General features: G+C 43.5%; 1 protein-coding gene and 1 long non-coding RNA gene across 4 annotated transcripts in view; both read left to right on the top strand.

The window, feature by feature from the left end:
- The first annotated feature begins 16,943 nt into the window (after nt 1-16,943).
- ZDHHC20 (zinc finger DHHC-type palmitoyltransferase 20) overlaps nt 16,944-26,803 on the top strand; it is a 71,785-nt gene continuing 61,925 nt past the window's right edge. For all 3 annotated transcript variants that reach the window (XM_049647344.1, XM_049647343.1, XM_049647345.1), the window contains exon 1: nt 16,944-17,146. In XM_049647344.1, the coding sequence (XP_049503301.1) occupies nt 17,029-17,146 (118 nt within the window). In that variant the 5' untranslated portion in view covers nt 16,944-17,028. The remainder of the gene's footprint in view (nt 17,147-26,803) is intronic.
- LOC125934066 (uncharacterized) lies at nt 17,660-25,690 on the top strand. Its single transcript, XR_007461199.1, has 2 exons — nt 17,660-22,534; nt 25,119-25,690. It is a non-coding gene; the product is annotated as an uncharacterized LOC125934066 (long non-coding RNA).

Raw genomic sequence — 26,803 nt, 5'->3', positions numbered from 1 at the left:
AATAAGAATGTCTATAAAGAGAAATTATGAAAAGGACCAAAATAGATCACTAGAGGGACTCAGCAGCAGACTTGAACAGGCAAAACAAAGAATGGGTGAACTTGAAGACAATGCATTTGAAATGATGTGGTCTCAGAAATGGAAATAAAAAAGAATGAAGAAAAATGAACAGTCTGAAGGACCTGTGGGACACTGTTAAACATACCAAGGTATGCATAGGTATCCCAGAAGAGAGAAAAAAGCAGGAGCAGAAAACATATTTGAAGAAATAATAGCTGAAAACTTCCCAAATCTAATGAAAGCCATGAATATACACATCCAAGGAGCTCAAGGAACTTTAAAACTATAAAATTCTTAGAAGAAAACATAGGGAACAAGCTCATGACATTGGATTTGGCAGTAATTTCTTAGATAAGACACCCAAAGCACAAGCAACAAAAGAAAAATTAGGCAAATTAGTCTTCATCAAAATTAGAAAGATATATTTATCAAAGGAAAGTATCAAGAAAATGAAAAGAGGGGTGCCTGAGTGGCTCAGTAGGTTGAGCTTCCGACCTCGGCTTGGCTCATGATCTCACATTTGATGGGTTTGAGCCCAATGTCCGGCTCTGTGCTGATAGCACAGAGCCTGGGGCCTGCTTTGGATTGTGTGTCTCCCTCTCTCTCTGCCCCTCCTCCACTTGTGCTCTGACTCTCTCTGTCTCTCAAAATTAAATAAAAATGTTAAAAAAATGAAAATAACTCATAGGATGGGAGAAATATTCACAAATCATATACCTGATAAGGGATTAATATCCAGAATATATAAAGACCTACAACTCAACAACAAAAACAACCAGATTCAAAAAATATGCCAAGGACTTGAGTAGACAATTCTCCAAAGAAGATATACAAATGGTCACTGAGCACATGAAAAGATGCCGAACATCATTAGCCACTAGGGAACCAAATCAAAACCAATTCACACCCATTAAGATGCCTATTATCAAAAAAAAAAAAAAAAAAAAAAAAAAAAAACCTGAAAATATCAAGTTTTGATGAGAATGTGGAGAAATGGGAACACTTATTCATTGTTGGTGGGAATTTAAAATGGTGCAGCTACTCATGAAAAACAGTTTGGTGGTTCCCCAAAATCTAAACATAGAGTTATCATATGATCCAAGAATTCCACCCTTAGGAATTGAAACAGATATTTGCATGATAATATTCATTATTGTTCATGCATCATTATATACTTAGCCAAAAGACACTCAAGTATCCATCAACAGATGAATGGAAAAACAAATACGGTATATCCATACAACGGAGTATTATTCAACCACAAAAAGAAGTGAGGCTCTGCCATGCTACATGGATGACCTTGAAAACATGCTAAGTAAAATAAACGAGGCACAGAAGGACTAATATTGTATGATTCCACTTACATAGATACTTCATAGGCAACTTCATAGAGACACAAAGTGGATTAGATATCACCAGGGGTTGGGGAGGAAAGAGAATGGGGAAATGCTTAAGGGTACAGAATTTCAGTCTGGGTGATGAACATTTTTGGAAATAAATAGTGATGATAGTTGCACAAATTTGTGAAGGTAATTAATGCCACTAATTATATACTTAAAAATGGATAAATTAGGAGGGCACCTGGGTGGCTCAGCTGGTTAAGTGGCCGACTTCAGCTCAGGTCATGATCTCACAGCTCGTGAGTTCAAGCCCTGTGTCAGGCTCTCTGCTGACAGCCTGGAGCCTTCTTCGGATTCTGTGCTTCCCTCTCTCTGCCCCTCCCCTGCTCATACTCTGTGTGTGTGTGTGTGTGTGTGTGTGTGTCTCAAAAATAAATAAAACATTTTTAAAAAATTGTTTTTCAAATGGTTAAAATAGGGCGCCTGGCTGGGTCAACTGGCTAAGCATCTGACTCTTGGTTTTGTCTCAGGTCATGATCTCATGGTTTGTGAGTTTGAGCCCCACATCAGGCTCTTCACTGACAGCATGGAGACTGCTTGGGATTCTCTGTCTCCCTCTCTCTCTCTCTGCCCCTCTCCAGCTTGTGCTCTCTCTCTCTCTGTCTCTCTCACTCAAAAATAAATTTAAAAATAAACATTAAAAATGGTTAAAATGGAAAATGTTGTTATATATTTTACAGAATTTTTAAAAATTAGTCATGTTATATACCAATGAATGCTGAAGTTTATCCTTTACATGGTTGAACCATATGGTATGTGAATTATATCTCAATCTATTTTTTTAAGAAACCATAACGTATAATACAGACCAGGTTAGCCAATGGTAGGTTGAGAAAACATATTTGGAAATGTCAGAAGTCAACAAGGGATTAATATCTAGATCAGTGGTTCTCAATCTGATGAGACCCAATATCTTCCCTACCACCATCACTATTTTTTAAAAATATTTTGTAATGTCCTTTTTCCTCTCCTGAAATAAAATTCATAGGTAATATAACCTTCTTACACACAGGTTTTTTAAAAATAACATAAAGCACTAACAAATGTTTTAAAGAATTTATAATAAAATAATATGTAATCAATATGCATATGTTCAGGCACTACTCTATAGAAGATCCAAAAAAGAAAAATATCTATATATTTCCAAAATACCTCCAAGGGTCAGTACAATATTGAATATATATAACAACAAAAAAGTAAATAAATGAGGGGTGCTCGGATGGCTCAGTTGGTACAACATGCAACTATTGATTTTGGGGTCATGAGTTCAAGCCCCATGTTGGGCGTAGAGCTTACATGAAATGAATGGATGGATGGATGGATGGGTGGAAGAAAGAAAGAAAGAAAGAAAGAAAGAAAGAAAGAAAGAAAGAGGCTCTTGGTAGGAAAATAAGCAGTTAATACCGATTTGGGTAACTCACGAAAGGAAAATGAAGTAGTAAGTAGGAGATGGATCTGAGTGACTGAAAAAGAAATCTTTGCTCACCGGCAATCAGAGAAACACAAATGAAAACAACAAGATATCAATTTACACTTATCAGACTGGCGAAAAATAGGAATCTGATGATACCAGATGTTCGTGTAGGCGTGGAGAAATGGAGTCCCTCCTATGCTGCTGTTTTTCTAAAACAATCTGGTGGTCTTAAGTGAAATTAAGGACGTGCTCACCCTGTGACTCAGAAGCCTCACTCTTGGATAGATGCCCTCAGAAAAACAAGCACCCACCTCCATGAGGGCATGTACAGAGATGTTCGTCCCATGTTAACTGGGGGAAAGGTGGGGGAACACAGGTGTCCACCGCTACGAGCTGCATGAGTAAAATGTGGGGAGTGCATGCTGTGGAATACTAGGTACAAAATAGAACTATAAAATGGAACAACATGAATAGATCTTCAAAATATAATATTGAGTTTAAAACAGAAAAAAGATAAGATTGATAGCAAATACAACTTACATAAATTTAAAATACAAGAGCAACCACATTGGCAGAGGGGAGGAGGGGAGGGAATGGCGATGAGAAAAAGGAATGAAGAGGAAAGCAAACAGCAGTGAAATGAAATGAGACCAATAATGATGGCGTGCCTCAAAATAAGGAGTATGACTAACTCAACGCTATGGACCTGAGGTCCAATATAAAGCAAAACAAATAGGATCTGATGCAGGCAACATCACCTAATAAGATGGCTTCATGTTATAATTTAATAGAATATTAATATATCCAAAAACTTTTTTCTCTCAGGCTCATACACTGGATTTCTCTTCAGAAACCATGTGAGCAAGAAGAGAATGGAGTGAAATATTTATAAGAGTTGGAAGAAAAAGGAGGCACCCGGGTGGCTCAGTCGGTTAAGCGTCCAACTTCGGCTCACGTCATGATCTCACAGTTCGTGAGTTCGAGCCCCACATCGGGCTTTGTGCTGACAGCTCAGAGCCTGGAGCCTGCTTCATATTCTGTGTCTCCTTTTCTCCCCCTCCCTGCTCATGCTCTGTCTCTCTCTGTCTCTCAAAAATGAATATATGTTAAAAAAAAAAAGAGTTGGAAGAAAAAAACCCCACCAACCTAGAATTTTCTGTCTAGCAAAATCATCCTTCAAAAGTGAAGCAAACAAAAATTCAGGGAATCTGTTGCCAGGGTACCAGCTTTGCAAGAAATGTTAAAAGAAATTCTTAAGAAAGAAAGAAAATGATGTAAGTCAGAAACTCAGCTCTACATAAAGGGAGAACATTAGAGAAGGAATAAGTGAAGGGTTTTTTTTTTTTTTCTTATTCTTTATTGATTTAACAGATGACGGTTTGCTCAAAACAATAATAGCAACAATGTCTTGGGTGATTCCGGATCACCAGTTCATAGATAAGTGAAATGAAATGACAGCAATACTATCATTATTGGGTGTGAGGGAAAAATTGGGAACACCCTGTCGTACATGAAGTGTATAGCGTTCTCTGAAAGAGGGCGTGATTAGTTGTAAATGTATATTGAAAACTCTGGCACAACCACTAAAAAAGTAACTAACATATTTAGGTTACTTTCGAAGGCCTCCTGTAACAATAAAATATGAATGTTACCATGGTCTCAAGGTTCTTCCAGGCCCTGCCCCGACTGTCCCCATCCTGCCGCCCATTCTTCTTCTTCTTGCTTGGCCATCGTGGCCACTTTGTTTCTTCTGGAACTACAAGCTCACTCCTGCCTCGAGATGTTTGCCCCTGCTATGCACTTAGCCTGCACTGTTCTGACGCTGGGTCTTCCATGGGACCCCCTCTCTCAGCCTCTACCCTCTCGCAAGCTATTCTTACCAAAGAGACTCTCACAATGTCCATCCTCTTGTGATCTCCAACCCCTCTCCATCTTCTTTTTTTTTTTAATTTTTTTTTTTAACGTTTATTTATTTTTGAGACAGAGAGAGACAGAGCATGAACGGGGGAGGGTCAGAGAGAGGGAGACACAGAATCGGAAACAGGCTCCAGGCTCCGAGCCATCAGCCCAGAGCCTGACGCGGGGCTCGAACCCACGGACCGCGAGATCGTGAGATCGTGACCTGGCTGAAGTCGGACGCTTAACCGACTGCGCCACCCAGGCGCCCCCCCTCTCCATCTTCTTATTCCACTTTTTCTTCATAGAACTTTATCATCACCTAAAAGGGTATATGCACATATCTTTTTGAAATACTCTGGCCTGGCCAACCTTTCCTGATCACTCTGTGACCTTGATGTGGTCCTTCCATGTGTATTCATTCATTAAGACTCTTGGACACAGACGGTAGAAAATTATTCTTTTTTTTTTTTTATTTTTTTATGTTTATTTATTTTTGACAGAGAGACAGAGCATGAGCAGGGGAGGGGCAGAGAGAGAGAGAGAGACACAGAATCTGAAACAGAATCTGGAACAGGCTCTGAGCTTTCAGCACAGAGCCCCACGCGGGGCTCGAATTCACAGATCGCAACATCATGACCTGAGCCGAAGTCGGACACTCAAGCGGCTGAGCCATCCAGACGCCCCTGTAGAAAACTATTCTGAAACAGGTTAGACTTAGACAAAAGAGGAACTTTTTGGAAGTGTGTCACATAGTCAAACCCTGGGAAAGTCAGAGGAGCAGCTGAGACTTAGAAAAACTCCAACCAAGGACTTGAAAACCACCAGAACTTTTACCATCCTTTGCTCTGCTCTGTCTGGGTAACAATTTCATTCTCTTTCACTGCACATGCACCAGAAAAGGACCAGTTCTGCTCTCTCTGAAATTCAGAAACTCCTGGGAATGGTGCTGGTTGGCTGGCCATCCGGATCAGTTTCCAGCCCAGACCAATCAACTGTGGCCAGAGGGTGCCAGCTCCTAGGAGGCCGCGTGGTCGGAGTGTGGCCGAGCAGGGGCCTTTTCTAAAACAGCGGATTGGGGCGCCTGGGTGGCTCGGTCGGTTAAGCGTCCGACTTCGGCTCAGGTCATGATCTCACGGTTCGTGGGTTCGAGCCCCGTGTCGGGCTCTGTGCTGACAGCTCAGAGCCTGGAGCCTGTTTCAGATTCTGTGTCTCCCTCTCTCTGTGACCCTTCCCCGTTCATGCTCGGTCTCTCTCTGTCTCAAAAATAAATAAACGTTAAAAAAAAAAAAAAATTTAAAACAGCGGATTGCCGCTCTCAGAAGAATGTGAAGGTACCGGGCAGGCACACAGTAGATTCTTTCTCCTCAAAATGAAATGATGTAAACTACAACCAGTTCAGGAGTCTCTAGAGGCATGCAGGGCAAGGTAGAACTCAAACAGGCTTCAGGAGAACTTTCAAGAAGTTGGCTGCCTGGCCAAAAAAAGGATACAACTAGGCAAATTCCTCCAAAAATTCAATATGCTTAACCTTTTTCCACAAGTGTATTGGAAAGGAATAAATTAAGAGCTATGGAAGAGGTCTGAATTTGACTTGCATACTTTATTTTTTTTCCTCCTCTTGCTATGGCACGTCTTACACTTCTGCGTGGGGCCGAGAGGTGGAAGAGAAGGAAGATTTGGCCAGAGAGCAGCTAGCGAGGTCTCTGGGTCCTGCGTCTTCCTTTCTAAGCCCGTAAGGATCCCGCATACGAGTCAAAGCACTAGGGCCTGGAATCCTTCTCTTACTGACATGTGCGACCTTTCTCCAGACCCCACCCTCCCTACCAACACGGTACCAAAGAGAAGCAGAATCGGTATCTGCAAATGCACGTGTTGAACATTAAATTTCATGTAATGGAAATTACCTGTGCTCAAAAGCTGGGATGCAAATCAACACTAATACTACCCCAATGCCAAAAGGATGAGATGTTTAAAAAGAAAAACTAATATTGAGAAAAATTTAAAGAAGCCTGCAAATATTTCGCAGTAGCTCTACAGTTAATTTAAAATCATGAAAGAAAGAAAGAAAGAAAGAAAGAAAGAGAAAGAAAGAAAGAAAAAGAAAAAGGGAAAGAAAGAAAGAAAATTAAATACCAACGTTCCACCAGATGGCACTCTTGCTTTTCCAAAATGTTTCACCTGCCCTGAGCACCAAGCATGATCTTTAAGAGAAAAACCAAGCAAATGTATAGAAAATTACAGAACGTTTCAAAGAGGACTTCCTTGTTAAAGGAGAAGCACTCTGGGAGACCTTGGACTGACCTTGGACTGACATGCCTTAGCTAAATATTTACCAGCTCTCAGAGAAATAAACACAGTAAGTTACCATATTTACCACTAACATGTGCTATTTGTGTTTGGTTAGATTCAGCGAGGAAGGAAATTAATCTTTGGAATCTGCAGCTAATGCACCGGAATTGGGGAGGTTACGTCCTCAGCAGCACTGCCATCAAACCTTTATTGAAACTCTCTGTTCAGGGCACTCCCTGAGGGGCTAATCCTCCTTCTGTAAGAGTTTTATTCCCAAAAGGATGGAAACAGAAGATATTTTGGTTATAGCATTTATACCACCTGGATTTACATAATTATGAGACATCCAATATTGCAGGAAAAGAGTACTGATTAATAACTCCGTTATTGTTTGTGGAACGTCATAAAGCCCTCCCCAACCGCAAGTTTTACAATCCAAAGAATATTAAAGAAACGCGCATCGCAGCATCATTCCAGATAAGAAAACCCTGGACCCGACTTGAATATCCAGCAGCATGAAAATGGATAAATAAACTGTTCTACAGCTGCACCGTGGAATTCTAGGCAGCTGCCAAAATGATGAATGAATCAAACAGAGTTACATGATTTCGCTGGTCACTAAGCTATTGTCTCTCGGCTCCCACCCCTCCCTTGCACACCCTCTGCTTTCTGATGCTGGGCAGACCCTGCAAAGCCTGTTCCCCTTTGCTGGGAGGTTCTTCAGGGCTGGAGCAGCTCCCGTTGGCCTGCTGTCCTGGCGGTGTCCCCACGGTCACAGCCTTCGCCCTGGCAGCTGTTGGTACCAGTCTCGGGCTCTTGTTGTTATTGTTGTGAAGCTCCCAGAACCAGCCCATTGTGTCCTGGAGGGCCAGTACTGACTGGCAGGCGCCCCCCCTCCCTGAGCAGGACAGGGCCTTTCCCCCAAGCATCTAGATCTTAACACACCTGACCTCTCCCCTTTGTGCCCCTGGCCTTGGGAGTGGTAGCCCTTGCTGCAGGTGCTTTCCCTGCGCTTTCCCTTTGCTTTGTTAGTTCTCTAACACCTGTTTGACCCATTCCTTCATAGTACACTTTGTCTGTTGAAATACTTAATGTGGCCCCTCACCGATACAGTTGCTATATATATACCAGGAACTATAGATATATAATATAGGTAGATGATAAACAGATTCATATATACATATGAAAACGTATGTGTGTATATACATGTGTGTATATATACAGACAAGTATATACATATACTTGTTTTACATATACTACATTAATACCCATATGCCTACATTGTACTTAAAACTTCATCTAGTCCTGGCAAATGCTGAGATAGATACTATTACCCCTGTTATACAAAGGAAAAAAGTCTCAGGGAGCTGAGACAAATTTCCCAATACTACATGGCTGATAAGTGACGAAGCTGGAATCTGAGTCCAAATATCACTGACTCCACAATTTTTTTCTAGTCTGCCCAAAGTCAATTTATCCTGAATAGGGCTCTATATTAAAGTTCAATCCCTAGGCTCATCCACAAATTTTTTTTCACCTCATAATATAAACTATAACACTATTCTAATAACCTAGAGAATATAACCATCATATACAAGACTGCCTCTGTGATTGAAGTTATGGGAAGTTCTAGAAGAATCGGGAAAGCATGGACATACATAATTCCAGGGTACTTATCATTCATTTGATCATTTAATATGATTTAGTGCCTTTTATGTCCCTGGCAATGTGCTGGGCTATCAGTGCTAAGCAAAACAGACCTAGTCACTCTTTTAAAAAGCTTGCAGTCTGGGGAAAGTGACTGTGTTTGTTTGTTTTGAGAGAGAGAGAGAGAGCCAGCACACGCAGGCGAGCGGGGTAGAGGGGCAGAGAAAGTGGGGGGAGAGAATCTTAAGCAGACTCCACGCTCAGCACAGAGCCAGACCTGGGGCTTGATCCCCCAACCCTGGGATCATGACCTGAGTCAAAGTCAAGAGTTGGATACTTAACCGACTGGGCCACCAGGCACCCTAAAAGTGACTGTGTTTAATTAAATAATCATACATAGGAGAGGTACCTGAGTGTATTTTACAGGGACAAACAGAATGATTACAGGGCAGTTCCAAAAGCTGGTCCCCCTGTACACACACATTCACACTCACACTCGCTCACATACACACACACACACACACACACACACACACACACACACACAATGTGGCGTCTATCCATCTCCTGTCGAGTTGGTGTGTCCTTTCTGCTTTTGTTTTCCAAGAACTTGTCAGCTCTTAATTCAGAGTGATCAGAGAGAGAGAGAGAGATGACAACAGTGGAGACTGTGGAGTTGTGAATGTTTCCTGAAATCTGCTCTCCTCCTACAAGGAGTCAATCGGTGTTTCCAACGGCAGCAGCCACACCCAGACTCTCCTCTGTCGGCTAAATGCAATCGGTGACACATGCCTGGACTGACAGATGAACAAGCGGCCAAGAAGCTTTCTGGAGGACAGACTTCCAGATGTGCAAACATAAACGTAACCAAACCAGAAACTCTTGCGGTCATCAGGGTCAGGAATCTATCTGTCACCTCATCATGACAGCTACGTCTCTGGACTCCCTTTTTGGCTGTATCTCATTAGTCAAGAAACAGATCATTAGTCAACGATGCAGCAAAGAAAAAGGCCTGGCCGCAGCCCAGGTCCCCAGATGGATGTTACAATTTGAGAAACCTCACAGAGAAACAGGATATTTGCATAGCCTCTAGCCTCAAAGTACCTCCAATCACTGTGAACGGCTGAAATAGATGTCCACACATTCTTTGACATTCCTCCCTCCGGGAGGTAGAATTTAACTGCCCACTCCGTGAGTGCGGCCAGACTTAATGACTGTTGTCCAATGAATAGTGTAGGGAAAGAGAGAAATTGTGACTTCACCGTAGCGATAGCATCTTATCCAAGGGATGGAGGCCAGACTGATATTACCAGTAAGAGCATGTCCACACTGACATGATCGGAGGGGAAAAGCACATCATCTCTGCAGTTTTCTTCCCCCAAACCCATAGCCCCAGTCTAGTCAAGGGAAAGCATCAGACAAACCCAAATCGAGGGGCCTTCCACAAAATGCCTGATCAGTCCTTTTCAAAAGTGTTTTTCCGTGCAAGGCAAGGAATGTCTGAGAAATGGCCGGAGAAAGAAGTGTTGACTGAAAGCCAACCTCCAAGTAGGTTAGGAAGCACTTTATTCATTATCCTCCTGAGGACAGTAGACTGGGAGTTTTTCAGATTGCCCTGAAGAACTGCTCCACAGCTTCCAGAATTAAAAACGATTCTGGAATTAAAAACAGGGGATTCTAGAATTTAAAGCGTATAGGGGTATATGTGCTTGTAAGCTTCACAAGGTATACTTTGGTTGTAAAACTTAAGGTTTTCGGATTTCCACATAGACATGAGAAAGACCCTTAGGGCATCTTAATACGTTATGTTTCTATCATATCTGATTGTCCAAAAATATTGCCTGCATGCTTCTGCTTAACTGGCTTCCCGGTTCTTCCTGCTTTTGATATTTCCTTGAGGTCTCTGAAGAGGTCACAGAAGGCTGACATCAGTCACCTACTGCAGTTTGAGTGCACAGAAGGAGACTAAGAAGACATGGTAACTAAATGCAAATCCTGGACCAGAAAATTACATTGGCAGAAAAACTGGTAAAAACCAGCCTGTAGTTTAGTGAAAAGTGTACCAGGGTTCATTTCTTACTTTTGAGAATTACGCCATCGTTGTGTAAGATACTAACGTTAGAGAAGCTGGGTGAAGGTTATATGGGAACTCTCTGTAGCATCTTCGTAACTTCTCTGCATATTGAAAATTATTTTCTAATAGGGGTGCCTGGGTGGCTCAGTCGGTTAAGCGTCCAACTTCAGCTCGGGTCATGATCTCACAGTTCACGGGTTTGAGCCCCACCTTGGGCTCTGTGCTGACAGCTCAGAGCCTGGAGCCTGCTTCAGATTCTGTGTCTCCCTCTCTCTCTCTCTCTTTCTCTCTCTCTCAAAAATAAACATTAAAAAAAACCACTTTCTTTTTCATGCTAGAGATTTCATTGGGAACATGTGGTGATAATATCTGTAGGGTAAGTGCTGATTAACTACTTGTCCTACAAGTTCCTTTGATGATAAGCAAGCATTCCCATCCCTTGAGCCTAGGCCTATGAGTTCTTGGTTCCTTCAGCTATGCCTGGGGATGAAATGACCTCTAGTGCTCTGAACTGATAAGATGGATGTTTGGATGGTGTCTTCATTTCCACCTTTCAACAACTGTGAATAGTGCTGCTATGAACGTGGGTGTACAATATCTGTGTGAGTCCCTGCTTTTTTTCTCTGGGGGATACACCGGAAGTAGATCATAGGATCATTCCGTGGTTAATTTTTTGAGGGATTGCCATATGTTTTCCACAGCAGCTACACAAGTTTTATATTTTCTATTTATATATAAATATATTTTATATTCCCACCAGCAGCATACAAGTGTTCCAAGTTTCTTCATATCCTCAAAATTTGTTATTTCCTTCTTTTGTTGTTGTTGTTTTTTATGTATTTTGAGATAGAGAGAGAACGAGTGGGGAAGGGGCAGAGACAGAGGGGGACAGAGGCTCCAAAGCGGGCTCTGTGCTGAGAGCAGAGAGCCCGATGTGAGGCTCGAACTCATAAGCCATGAGATCATGATCTGAGCAAAGTCAGATGCTTAACCAACTGAGCCACCCAGGAACCCATGTTGTTTGTTTCATAATGGCCATCCTAATGGTTGTAAAGTGGTATCTCATTTTTTTGTTTTGCATTTTCCTAATGGTTAGTAATGTTGAGTGTCTTTTCATGTGCTTATTGGTCATTTGTATATAACTTTTTGGAGGAATATCTATTCAACTCCTTTGCCCACTTTTTAGTATATGTGCTGCAGAAGTGAGCACTCCTTTGCTCACTTTTTAATGGAGTTGTCTGGTTTTGTTGTTGTGGAGTTATAGGGGCTCTTTATATATTCTTGATATCAATCCCTTAGCAGATATATGATTAAAAGTATTTGCTCCCATTCCATTCATTGCATTTTCAATATGTCTTTATTCTTAAGTAATCATTTCTCTGGGGATAAAATTTAAGGATATTATTTTCTCTCAGCACTTTGAAAATATTACTTCATTCTCTTCTGGCATCTGTCATGGCTAATAAGAAGTCAGCCATCAGTCTAATCGGTGTTTCTTTGGTAATTTAACTTTTACGCCTGGAATTCTATAAGAGTTTTTTCTTTTTCCTAAACGTTCAATAGTTTCACTACTCTTTGTCTAGGTAAAGATTTATCATTATTTATCCTGGTTGATATTCAAGTACCATTTTAACATAAGACTTACATCTTTCTTCAATTATGAAATACTCTCATGTATAATCTCTTCAAAACTTACTTCTTTAATATTATTCTCATTCTCTTCTTTTTTTTTATTAAAAAAATTTTTTTTAACGTTTTATTTATTTTTGAGACAGAGACAGAGCATGAACGGGGGAGGGGCAGAGAGAGAGGGAGACACAGAATCGGAAGCAGGCTCCAGGCTCTGAGCCATCAGCCCAGAGCCCGACGTGGAGCTGGAACTCATGGACGGAGAGATTGTGACCTGAGCTGAAGTCGGACGCTTAACTGACTTTTTTTAAATAAAAAGTTTTTTTAGTTATTTTTTGAGAGAGAGAGAGAAGGGGAAGGGCAGAGACAGAGTGAGAGAGAGAGACAGTCCCAAGCAAGGCCCCACACTGTCAGCACAGAGCCCAATGCAGGGCTTGAACTCATGAATCATGAGATCATGACCTGAGCGGAAATCAAGAGTTGGAAGCTCTTGATGAAGTCCCAATAATTTGTTTTTGCTTTTAATTCCCTTGCCTTTGGAGACGTGTGAAGCAAGAAATTGCTGCGGCTGAGGTCAAAGAGATTGTCGCCTGTTTTCTCCTCTAGGATTTTGGGTATCTACCCCCCAAACCAAAGCACACTGTATACACCATATGTTAGCCAACTTGACAATAAATTATATTAAAATAAATAAATTCAAAAATAAAATAAAAAGAAGTTTAAAAAAAAGAATTGGAAGCTCAACCAATTGAACCACTCAGGCACCCCCTTCCGGAACTCTTAATAAAGATTTATGTTGAAGCCTGCTAATATAAGTGTTTTTCCATGTGTTTTTCATATTTAAAGAAAACTGTCTGTGTTGTGTTCTGCATGAGTTACTCAGCGCTGTCTTCCAACTTGCTAAGTCCCTCTTCTCTGGTGTCCAGATTACACTTATTTGATCGATTTTTTAAATTTGACAACAATATTTCATTATCTTGAAGATTCCTAAATATTTTTCAAATCCACCTGCTCTTTTTCCGTTTTTGTTTATTATGTGTTTCATATTTTCTTGTTCTATTTAGATAGAAGTTATTCTTTTACCTCTTTGGGCATGCAATATAGAGTTTGGAAGTCTTTTTAAGATTGCTTCAGTCTTTAAGCAGTCTTTAAGATTGCTTAATTTTGTTTTGAATGAATTAATTTTTTGTGTGTGATCATTTTTTTTTTTTTTTTTGGAGGGAGAGAAAATGCAAGCAGGGGTGGGGCAGAGGAAAAGGGAGAGGGAGAGAGAGAATCTCAAGCAGGCTCCATGCCCAGCACAGAGCCCAACATGGGGCTCGATCCCACAACCATGAGATCATGACTTGAGCTGAAATTAAGAGTTGGACACTCAACTGACTAAGCCACCCACGCGTCCCTGCATTCTTTCTTAGTATCTTTGTGGGTTTGGGCATTGTTACTTGATTCTGAATTTGTGAGTTTGTATTTTTTTCTTCACTCTTTCCATATCCACATGGTTTCCGTAAACCCTGTCTAATGGTTCCATAGCTGCCTCTAGCTGCCCTTACTCTTCTCCATCTTGTAGTTCAAAACTTGAACTTGAAATGGCATTTTGAGGTTCCTAGATGGTGGTAATAATAGGGACACCATATCGAGTCACAGCTGGCAGTTTGGTCTACTTCCAGGTCAGGGAGCTGCACTGTGTCCTTCGGCCTCTGCTAAAAGCCATGATCCAAGGGATTGAGCACTTTTTTCTGTCCCCTTTATTGAGGGCAGGGGACAATAGAAGTTGGGACTGGAGGTTTGAACCTGAGTTGGTCTGATTAGTTTCCTATGTTTAGATTTATATTTACTATTGATGTGTTTTTGGAGCAGAGTGGGTATGTCAAAGTTGATCTGAAGCCCTAAATAGCTTTCTTATCACTCTCTTCACTGCCACACCCAAGTTCGGGCCACCATACCTGTTGCTGGCATGACTGCAGCATTATCCTAACTGGTCTCTCTGCCGCTAGTCTTTCTTTCCTCCAGTCCATTCTTCCCCTAAGGCCGGGGGATTGTGATAACATGTAATTCCACTCACACCATTACCCTGCCTAAAGTCTTTAATGATACTCTGTTGTCACAATCAGTAGCAGAGATGGTGAGAAATCACCAGCCCAACGTGGAGAAGGAAGGAAGGCATCTAAGTTGCAGGTTCTTAGTGATTCCAGGCAAAGGAACATTAACTCATGTCTCGTCATTTAAGATAGAAAAATTCTCAAAAGAATGAAAATGTTATTACCTCCCTGAAAATGTGGAATATCTCAGGACAAGGCAATAGATCAGAAACATTCTCTCGATCCCATGTAGAATCGACACCTTCTTAGGACACGTGACAATCGTTTAGAAATCAAAACTAATGTGATCCGGTTGGTGACTCCAGAAGTTAGGAAGAATAGCTAGATCATAACGGAAGCATTTAAACATCCACTCAAGAAAAAGCTATTGAAAATTTCCCACTCACAAGGCACTGTGGAGAAAATCAGATGTGTAGATACCATCTACCTTCAAGGATCTCACAAGGTAGTAGGCAAGGTGACATTTACAATTAACTATGAAAAATATGTGTGTTGTTGTGGGTCGGATGGTGTTCCCCACAAGATATGTTGAAGTCCTAACCCCCGGTACTTTAGAACGTGACCTTATTTGGAAATAGAATCCTTGCAGATATTGTTACTTAAGACGCGGTAGTACTGGAGTAGGATGGGTACTCAATCCAATAGAGAAAGACGGATATAGACACAGGAAGGGAAAACGTCATGCGACAATCGAGGCAGAGATTACAGTGATATAGCTGCAAGCCAAGGAATCCTCAGGATTGCTGGCTGCTACCAGAAATGGGCAAGGATTATCCTCTATCATTTTCAGAGGGAGTACAGCCCTGCCGTCACCTTAATTTAGGACTTCTAGCCTTCACAACTCTGAGACAATACATTTCTGTTGTGTTAAGCCATTCAGTTTGTGGTACTTTGTTATGGCAGTCCTAGGAAACCAATATGTGTATTATGAGCAAAATGGCACAATGGAAATGAATCATTCCCAGATTAAGAATGACTTCTAGAGGACATGGCATTTGTACTGAGCTTTACGAGGATGATTTTTATATACAGAGATGGCAGGAAGGAAAAAGGCTTTAAAGTTATGGTCTTGCCTGTCAATCCAAATTCCAGCCTGAAGCCGAAACCTCCTTGAGAAGCCTCTCTGGACAAGAAGCTGAATTTGCTCGACTTTAATGCCTTCAACCTGCTGTCAGTTTTGCCACTAACGCCACTTTCAAGACACAGAATCTGGGACAACAAAATATTTCCCACATCCTTCATTGTTTCTAGCACCGGTGTGCGGTGGTTACATATTATTTGCTCTCACCAGCTTTTTATCACACCCATAAAAGGGGGAAATCCATCTCACGGAGACGTGGAGAGCAGTAGCTAATTAAAATCTTAGTCTAACCAAAATAGACATGAGAGCAACTGGAAATGCGGCGTGGAATAACTCGTCATGCTCCTGACCTTGTATTATGATGTCTTCAGAGTGATGCTTCAGGGTTGTTATGACCAGGTGCCCCACTTGTAAATAAATTCTCGAAGATTCAGTAGTCGTTTGGGGGGCAGGCAGCCGGTGGTTCCTCCACTTCTCACAACCCGATCTTAAATTTGGGTTCCAGATCAAATTGCCAGATGCTACATGGCTTCTATACTAAATCTCAGGCAACTACCAGTTCCATCTTCGAAAAATGATAACGCCCTGGGGTCTGAGGTCGCCCCTGGGCACCTCCTCCTCCTGGGAAGGAGGGATCAAAGGGGTGTTTTCATCTGTCAGTTCTGCCTGCAATACGGAGCATATTACTTCCAAGTACAGGGGTTCCTAACCTGAGATGCCATCGTAAGCATCGGAGGAGCTTAAAACAATGCCCATTCCTCGCCCGCACTTGAGGGTGGCACGGTCTGCTCCTTATCGGAAAATGGGCCCCGACTAGTCAGAGTCCGCAGGACCCCAGGGGAGCAAGTTCCGTACTTCGTGGCCCGAGGCCCACGACCCGGCCAAGGAAATCATTCCCAGCTGCCCCCCCGACGTGAGACGCAACCCACGAGAGCCACGTCCTCTCCCGGGCAGCCATCCAGGAAGCGTCCGTCGCCGCGCGCACCGCTCCGGGCTCGCTTCCTTCTCGGCCCCGCGGGCCGGTCCGCACCCAGCCCCGCCACGCCCCCAACGGCCGCCGCCGGCGCAGGCCCCGCCCCCACGCCCGGGCCCCGCCTCCTCTGGCGGCGGGAGCCACGCCCCCGGAGGCGCGGCGCGGGCTGCGGCGCGCGGAGGCGGGGCGGGCGTGGGCGCGGGGGCGGGGTGGGGGTGGGGGCGGCGGGATGCAGGACCGGGGCGGGACCCGGCCGGGCGAGGCGGGGGGAGGAGTCGCGGAGGGGCCTCCCATCTACTCTTCCTGGGGCTCGGGCTCGGGCTCGGCCTCGGAGGCGGGGCGCCTGGACGAGGAGCGGCCCGGAGCTGCCGAGTCGCCGCCGCCGCCGCCGCCGCCGCCGCCGCCGGGGGCCTGGCGCTCCCCTCGACCGTGGGGCGCCGGCTTCTGCAGCCGCCAGCGGAACATGGCGCCGTGGACGTTCTGGCGCTGCTGCCAGCGCGGCGTGGGCTGGGTGCCGGTGCTCTTCATCACCTTCGTGGTCGTCTGGTCCTACTACGCGTACGTGGTGGAGCTGTGCGTGTGTGAGTACCCGGCGGCCGGGCTGCGGGCGGGCGGAAGGCCGGGCCTCTGCGGCCCCGCGCCCCGCCGGCCGGCGCCTGCGCTCGCCAGGCGGCCGGGGTCCGGCCCAGACCCGGGAGGAAGGCCGGGCCGCCGCGCCCGTGGCTTTGTCGCGGCGGTGCGGGGCGGCGCGGCCTTCCGGCGTGCGCGACGCCCCGCGCCGCGCTCCTCGGGGCCGAGGTCGGGGCGGAGCGAGGCGGTGTGAGCGTCCTGGGGTCTGCGGTCCCCCGCGGGCGCCTCGTTCTCCTGGGGCGGAGCGCTCAGAGAGGGGCTTTCCTCGAAAGGAGCAGCCGCACATCGTCCGTGTGTGTGTGTGTGTGTGTGTGTGTGTGTGTGTGTGTGTGTGTGTTGCATTCTTTGCTTTTGTTAATGTTTGCAATAAAGAAATCTGTCCCTCCTAGATCGCCTAACCAGCGCGGGAGGAAAACTGTGCCACCCGAAGAGCCAGCCGGCTGGGGGCCGGGGCGGGGGTGGGGGGTGGGGGGGGGGGGGGGACAGGTGGTCTGTTCGCTGTCCCCTGCTGACCGCAGGCAGGTGAGCGGCGCAAGAGTGAGCGCCCGCTTCTGATTTCTCGTGGCGCGGGACCCGTTTTAAAGTTCATTTCTTTCGAGTCCGAATCCAGGAGCTTACACAAAATGCCATTTGTAAGACCGAAAGAATGAGTGAGATGAGATCTAGCCCGATTCTCTTTTATATTACGTCCATGCTGGGGGTTTGAGGTCTCATGTTCGTTACTGCCGATTCTCTCGTTAGTTCTTCGTACCCAGTTGCTCACCAGGTTCCCTGGGATTAAAAAAAAAAAAAAAAAGAGGAGTGGCATGGCGGTACACTTCGAGGACGTACGGTTCCGATTTGAATAAGTTGCCCTTAAGATGGAAGGGAAGTGTTTGTGATCCAAACGTTGTTTGAGGGCTCCGACTGTGTGTGTCACCGTGATGGGTTGCTCGGCCTTAAATGTTCGTAGGCTTTAGTGTGCGGCTGTTCTGGGGTTAGGCTAGACGGTTACGCTAGCCTTCTGCTTTCCCGTATGTCTGCTGTTTATACCAGTGCGTCGTGAAAACTCAGGGCCGAGTGGGAAGTGGTGTTTGTAAAAGCAGTCCCTGGGCATCCCAGAATGATCTAGTTCGTCCCCAGACTGAGGCCACAGCTATCCAGAGGGCTCTTGTGACATGCACTTAAGAAGAGCCACCTGAGCTAGACCGATCCCAACAGGATGAAATGAAAAATAGTTACAGCACCCAGTCCTCTTGCAAGTGGCAAACCCGGGACGCGTCGGGTTGTGGCTCTGGGATCTGTGCGGCTCTCCACTTGGTTTGGACCGAGTTCTGCACGTGAAAGAATGCTTTGCTTCAGGAAGTTTCAGGGTCGGTTTTTAAATGAAAATAACCACCTTCCAAAAAATTGTACAGAAAACTACCCCTGCGACTAGGCCCAGAATAAATTAGCTGTCAGTAACAATAGCGTTCATCTGTTGAATGTGATTGGAAAATGATGTTTGAATCCGTTAAAATTGACTAGATTTAGGTATTTCTTGAAGCTGCTTCCCGAAAGTGATAGCGATCATAGGACTGATTCTCTTCCGCTTTTGATAATGCTTGGTCTTATTTCCTCTGAAGTGGGCGTTTACTCCAGACGTGGTACCAGTCTCATTTAATTCTGTCAGGAGATTATTCCCACGCCATTCTAATGCCACAGTGGCTTCGAAGTGCATCTTGTGAAGGAACACGGTTACATTGAAACCACACGTCTTAACCTGTAGGTGGGTTTTGTCCAGAATATCAAAAGGTGACATGAAACATAAGGAAAGGGAAATGAATATGAACTGGGAAGTGCTGGGTGCGAGTGTGGGTGGCGGGGACATTTTATTCTTTCCCTCCTTTAATCCTCAATATCTCATGGCATGGGTGTCTCTACAGATGTAGGAAATGAGACTGAGCACATAGGTCGTCCTTTGGTCACACAATGGTTGAGTGGCCGCTGTACTGTGACCCGCGCCTTTATAGTCTCCAGGTAACCTTGAGTGCATCAGTGCAACTGTCATTGTTCCACGATTGGGGAAGGGGTTTCGGTGGGGATAAGTGGTTGCCCTTTCTGGAGATCGTAACTTGACTTAGGCTTTAGGCCCATCCTTTAGAGAGCATACCCCAGGATTTCATGAAGTTACACATTCTGCAACAAGTAAGGCCCAGTGCTTGACAAAATTTTAAAATATTCAGTAGCGAAAGGTCTTCCATAGGGCCTGCATTCAATGCTTCTAAGTTTGGGACGCCTGGGTGGCTCAGTCAGGTAAGTGTCCGACTTTGGCTCAGATCATGATCTCGTGGTCTGGTGGTTCGAGGCCCACGTCGGGCTCCATGCTGATAGCTCAGAGCCTGGAGCCTGCTTTCGGTTCTGTGTCTCCCTCTCTCTCTCTCTGCCCCTCTCCCACTCACACTCTGTCCCTCTCTCTCTCAAAATAATAAATAAATATTTTAAAAAGTTTTAATACTTCTAAGTTATCTGAGTTTAACTAGGGAGGATTTGGGAGGTCTGCAGTGTCACGGGACTGTCTGGTTGAGCATAAAAGCTCATCCACTTTCATAGTAAAACTATCTTTACTGCTTATATATATTTATGTTTTCATAGCACGGACCCGGCCACTAGAATATATCGCTATATAACTTTGCTTTAAGTTGAGTGAAGTGTGAGTTTTACCTGAAGTGCTGTTTTAGCATTATTTGCAATAGCTAAACTGCAGAAGTAGCCCAAGTGTCCACCGGTTGGTGAACGGATAAAGAGGAAATGGTGTATATATACAAGGGAATATTACTCGGCCATAAAAAAGAATGAAACCTTGCCATTTGCAAAAACATGGATGGAGCTAGAGACTATTATACTAAATGAAATCAGTTAGAGAAAAATATCATGTGATTTCACTCTTAGGTGGAATTTAAGAAACAAAACAAATGAACAACAGGAAAAAAAAAGGCAAACCAAAAAATGGGCTGTTAATTACAGAGCACATAGGGGACGTAGGTGAGAGGATTGGTAAAGTCGGTGAAGGGAATTAAGAGTACACTTGACGAGCACGGAGTGCTGTATGCAATTGTTGAATCGGCCTGTTTTACACCTGAAACTGATACAACACTAGTATGTTAACTACATGAATGAAAATAAAAAAATAAAGTGCTGTTTTAATGATTTTTATAGAGTTTTCTTAGTTCCTGGTAATTTTTTTATCAAACCAGATGGGAAAGGATGATTGTATCTTTACTGTGTTAATTCATTTAATACTCAGAAGTGAAATAATTTGTCCAGGGTCATACAACCAGTAAGTGGCGTCAAGTGGCTTGGAGCTAGAACCCGGGCTTTCAAAATTAGCTGCTATGCGGGGCGCCTGGATGGCTCAGGCGGTTAAGCGTCCGACTTCGGCTCAGGTCGTGATCTCGCGGTTCTTGAGTTCGAGCCCCGCGTCGGGCTCTGTGCTGACGGCTTGGAGCCTGGAGCCTGCTTCGGATTCTGTGTGTGTGTCTCTCTTTCTCTGCCCCTTACCCGCTCATGCTCTGTCTCTCTCTGTCTCTGAAAAAATGAATAAATACTAAAAAAAAATAAAATAAAATTACTATGCAAGAATAGTCTACTTGGTTATCAGGATCTGTACACTGAAGGCAGATTTCAGTCTTATCTGTAATATATGTATAGAAGGTAATTTTCTGCTAAAAGGTAGCCGCAGAGGGTTCCTAAATATCTCAGACAATTAAAATGCCTGGCCCACAGGAAGACGGTTGACCAATAGGTTATGAGAGGCCCTCGTTCCATCTTAGCCTCTGTAAGTTTCTAATTTTGTAATTCCATACACACACGTATGAAATGTGTAATTCCTGTTACAAGACGGAATAATATTGAGGACAAAAGTGAGTAAGAATTAATCAATCGAAGGTGGCCATGTTACAAGGGTGATAAGCAGAGAAATAAGAATCAAGTAATTAGTCATATCGGTGCTTGGTGTTCAGCTGAACTCCTCTTTTTGATTTTCTCCCAAGGCTGATGTTTAAACATGAATTTATGGGCGGATTGCCCCATTTTTACACTTTGGTCAAGATGGTTATTTCTGAGGAAAGTGCTAATTCAGGTTCCCAGGGTTTTATCGGGATGTCTCATTCAGGTCAGCTAGAGCTGTTGATTGTAGACATGTACCTCTTATGTGGCATGTAGAAGATCTTAGAGCCCAGAGAGGTTTTAGAGATGACCTGATCATTGCATTTATTTAGCTTATGAAGAAACTACTGCATGGAACAGCTGTGTGGTTTGCCCGAGGATGGATATGCCTCTTTTCTCGGAGAGAAGTATGTAGAGTAGAAGTGGAACCTCTGAGTCTATATATCTGACATTCCTGTGTCTCCTTCGTAATTTCTTCAAATTTAGAATGAGGCAAGATAAATAGTTGAAATATCAACATTGAGCGTAGCTCTTGCCACAGTTGATTCCAGTGTTTTTTATTGATTTCAAAAGAACCAGCTTTTGATTTTTCTTGATTTTATTTTCTATTTCATGGATTTCTTGCCTGATATTTATTATTTCTTTTCTTTCTTTTACTTTGGGTTCCTTTGCTCTTTTTTCTAGTTTTTTGTTTTTTGTTTTTTTTTTTCTTTTTAGAGAGTGCGAGCAGGGGAAGGGCCGAGGGGACGGGGGAGAGAGAATCTTAAGCAGGCTCCGTGCCCAGCATGGAGTCCAAGGTGGGGCTCCATCCCATGACCCTGGGATCATGACCTGAACCAAACTCACGTTGGACACTCAACTGACTGAGTCACTCAGGTACGCCCACTCTTTTTCTAGTTTCTTAATATGGAAACTGGAGTCACTGATTTGAGTCCTTTCTTACGTGTTTAGTCTTGGAAATTTACTCCAGATTCTGCTTAATTCACATCCCATCAATGTTGATATGTTATACTTTCATTTTCATTCAGTTAAAACAATTTTCTAATTTCACTTTTGATTTCATCTTTGACCCATGGGTCAGACTAGAACTATGCCAGTTTGCAGTTATTTGAAGATTTTTCCAGGTACCTTTTGGTACTGATTTTGAATCAGTTCCATGTGGTTGGAAGACATACCTTGCATGACACGAGTCTTTATGTACCTGGGCTTGTTTTTTGGCCCAAAATGTGGTCTGTGGTAGAAGCATTTCATCTGCATTTGAGGAAAATGTATTCAGTGTTCAGTCGTGTGTTTTGCTGTTTGCCATTAGGTAGAGTTTTCTATTATGTCATAATGTGCTGTGGATGTCAAGGCAAGTTGGTTGACAGTGTGTTTCAGGTCTCGTATGTTCTTGCTGATTTGCTCTTTGTTCTAGCAATTAATTATTGAGAGAGGTATGACTATAATTACGCATTTGTCTCTCCTTGTAGTTCTGGCAGTTTTTGCTTCATGCATTTTTCAGCTCTGTAATTAGGTACATATAATGTTTGGGATTATTGTGTTCTCTTGGTGAATTGACCCTTTGTCATTATGAAATGACTTTCTTATCCCTGGTATTGTTTGCTTTCAAATCTAGTTTGGCAGATATTAACAGTACCACTAATCTTCCTTGTGATTAGTGTTAGCATTGCAGATCCTTCCCTGTCCTTTTAACTTGTTTGTGTCTTTATATTTAAAATGAATTTAAAATGCCTGGGTGGCTCAGTCGGTTCAGCGTCCCAACTCTTGATCTCAGGGATGTGAGTTTAAGCCCCACATTGGGCTTCATGTTGGGTGTGATGCCTATTTTAAAAAAAGAATTGAAATGCATTTCCTATAAGCAGCATGTAGTTGGGTTTTTTGTTTGTTTGTTTGCTTGTTTGTTTTAATTCAATCCAGTATGAAATGTCTGGCCTTTTTTCCCCTTTTTTGGGGGCGCTTTATAGAGCTAAAATTGACATATAACATTATATTAGCTTCAAGTGTACAACATAATAATTTAAAATCTAAATATATTTGACATAATTAAATGATCACTGCAGTAAGTCTGGTTAACGTCCATCACCTACATATAGTTAAGTAATTTTTTTGCTTGTGTTGAGAACTTTAAATATAAACTCTCTGCAACTTTCAAATATACAATAATATTATCAACTATAGTCACCCTGCTGTACAATCTATTTTAATTGAGGTGTTTTAACCAGTAACATGTAGTGTGATTATGATGTAGTTAGGTTTAAGTCTTATCATTTGCCATTTTTTAAATCTGTCCTACCCTTTGTTCCCTTTTCCTTCTCCTTCTGCCTTCTTTTGAGATTATTTTAAAAAATTTTTTACTGTTTATTTTTTGAGAGTGTGCAAGTAGGGGAGGGGCAGAGGGGGAAAGAGGGTTGGGAACTGGCTCCACGCTAACAGCAGGGAGCCCAACGTGGGGCTCAAACTCAGGAACCCTGAGGTCATGACCTGAGCCAAAGTCCACGCTCAACTGACTGAGCCACCCAGGCGCCCCTTGAGTTAATTTTTAAATGATTTTTGAGTTTCGGTTTTTTAAAATGATTCTATTTTCTCTCCTTTGTTGGCTTATCAGCTGTAACTGTTATTTTAATGATTTGCGTTAGGGTTTACAGCATACATTTTTAAAAATGTTTTTATGTATTTTTGACAGAGAGAGCATGCGCGCAAGTAGGGGAGGGGTGAGGGGAGGGGTGGGTACAGAGGATCTGAAGCAGACTCTGCACTGACAGCAGAGAGCCTGAGGCGGGGCTTGAACTCATGAGCCGTGAGACCAACACCTGAGCTGAAGTCAGATGCTCAACCAACTAAGCCACCCAGGCGCCCCTTAGAGAGTCTAATTTCCATTTGACATTCAGTTAATGTGTGTTCAGTTGAATAGAATCATACAGTGAGGGTCTTCAAAGTCACTTGAATTGTGTTTGAATATGTTAGAACAAACATCCACAGTAACAATATTAATTAAATTGTAATTACCTGACATATCTTTCCGTAGTCTTCAGGGTTGAAGCCTAGATGAGAATGCTTATTGGTTCTGTATCTGTAGTCTTTGTTTTGGATAATGAAACAGTGATTCTTTGAAATTATGCTCATGTTATTTAGGAAAAAATTCTGGCTCCCTATATCTCATCCCCAGTGGTTGACATAATTATAGGAAAATTTAAGACGTGATTTAGAATATTTTTAAAAACCTTCTTATTTTGTTCTTTCCTTTTCCTATCTGTTCTCAGATCCTGGAGTGTAGTAATTTTCTATATAACTTGCCTTTTGAAAGCTATAGTGCCCTGCAAGCCTTATTTACATTCTATAATTATCCCAGCCTTCTTTCCTTTTTTTCTTTTTCTAAAGAACAGATTTTTTTTTTCTTTCCACTGCTAGTGAATTAATCTGTTCTTATGTTATTCTCTGTTGAGACCAGAAAGCAAACTGATCAGAGAGCTCTATAAACAAGTATCAAAAAAAAAAAAAAAAAAGCCAAAAAACAAAAACAGCTCAACCCAAATGAACAAAAAGAGCTTTTTTTTTTTAATGTTTATTTATTTTTGAGAAAGAGACAGAGCACGAGCAGTGGAGGGGCCAAGAGAGAGGGAGACACAGAATATGAAGCAGGCTCTAGGCTCTGAGCTGTTAGCACAGAGCCCAATGCGGGGCTTGAACTCACAAACTGGGAGATCATGACCTGAGCCAAAGTCAGATGCTCAACCAACTGAGCCACCCAGGCGCCTCAGAAAGAGCTTTTATATATTCTTTTATATAAACTGATCCTTTGCGTCTTCACTGGTTTCTTAGAAGACAGGAGATATGAAGGAGAAGGTACTGGACAACTTAGAAACCAAGGCAGACTGTTTGGAAGAGGGTGATGCCCTAGTGATACAAATAAAACTTTCCTTCTCCCCTGGCCTCTTCTAGTTTGTGACACAGAAGATACAGCATGTATCTTTCTTTGTCTCTCTTTGTCCTTGTCTCTCTCTCTCTCCCCTGAACCAGCTCTTCCTGTCCTAGCTGAGTAAATAGTTTCATCCTTCTCATTTCTTGGTTGACGAATCATCCCGTATCCAACTAATCAGCAAATCCTGGCATTGAATCTGCCTGCTGACCATCACTACTGCCACTGGATTCGTTCAAGCCACCATAAAATCTCTGTCTTGTGAAGCAGATTGAAAAACAGGATTCCAGCAATTTGCACCTCCTTTCTTCAGGATAGGGAGTCTTTGCCTCCCCCGTGAGTCTGGGCTTGGCATTGTACTGGCTTTGATAAATAGAATGTGATAGAAGTGACGTGTGAGATTTGGACCCGAGGCATCAAGACGGCATGCCTCTCCTGTCTCTGCTCTTTGAAACCGGTTGCCTTAAGGGAGGTCAGACTCTATGGAGAGAGAGGCCCAGCCAAGATGAGCTAAGTGCCAGAGGCCTTGATGTGTGAATGAGACCATCTTAGACTCTCCTGCCCCAGCGGAGCTGCCAGTTGACTGTAACGAGCAGGAGAACAGTCCAGCTGATCACGGCCTGAACTGCTAACCCCCATGATTCCTGGAAATAATACATGGTGGTTTTTTGAAGCCATTGAGTTATCGGTGGTTTGTTACATCATTGTAGTACTCGACATTTTTGGCGCTCTCTCCTCACCCCGTACCCCGTCCGCTCTCCACACAGCAGCCGGAATAACTCCTTGAAAATCAATACCACATTTGTCACTCCTCTTCTGAAAACCCCGGGTGGCTTCCTGTCTTGTTCAGTGGACTACCTGAGGTCCCTACCATGGCCTCCTCCCCTCACGACTTCTCCAACATAATTTCCTCTCCATTCCTCCTTTGTTTCTACAGCTGCTACACACTGGCCTCCTGGCCATACTGATACTCGTTGGATGATCTTCATAAATTATTTAACCTGCCTGTGCTTGTTGCCATGCTGTAAAATGGAATAATGCCGGTCTTGCAAAATAATGTAAAGTTTTTAGCAGAGCAGGCTTTCAGATATTACTGGAGGTGGGGCAAAGATTTAAGTAGCCACTAGCGTATTTTTTCTTGTCTTCCTTTTTTGGGCAGTTTTCTTTGTTTCTTTATTTTTAGTTTTTTACAATGTTTATTTATTTATTTTGAGAGAGAGGGAGAGAGAGCACCAGCGGGGGGGGGGGGGGGGGGGGAGGGGGGGGGGGGGGGGGGGGCAGAAAGAGGGAGAGGGAAGATCTCAGGCAGTCTCCACGCGGCCAGCGCAGAGCCTGACATCGGGCTCAGTCACACAAACCGGGAGGTCATGACCTGAGCCAAAACCAAGAGTCTGACGCTTAACCAGGTGGCCACCCAGGCGCCCCGTGTTTCTCTATTTTTAATTCTTAGAGTTTTTATCCCTTCCTCCCTCTGACTTCAGTGAATGAAAGAGCACTTTCTTACAGTCTTTTTTAATTCTTAATTGACTGTATCTGAAGATCATATTACAAAAGCGTGTGCCTATCTGGCATGAGCGGGTGGGGGGGGGGGACGGGGAGTATGCTGAGAGAGGGGGTCCTCCACGTCACATGGGACTTTAAGAAGATTGATACCTGGCACTGTTCTTGCAGGTGTATGAGCTACACAGATTTAGGTGTTGCTGAGATACGCAGCACGTCGTCCTTAGGGGATGGGCCTCCACTGAGCTCAAGTAGTAGGTCCCAAGTAATGGTGATGATGCTTTGA

This window comes from Panthera uncia (genome assembly GCF_023721935.1).
Source record: "Panthera uncia isolate 11264 chromosome A1 unlocalized genomic scaffold, Puncia_PCG_1.0 HiC_scaffold_16, whole genome shotgun sequence".
NCBI lineage: Eukaryota > Metazoa > Chordata > Mammalia > Carnivora > Felidae > Panthera > Panthera uncia.
This window is presented reverse-complemented; position numbering and strand designations above follow the sequence as displayed.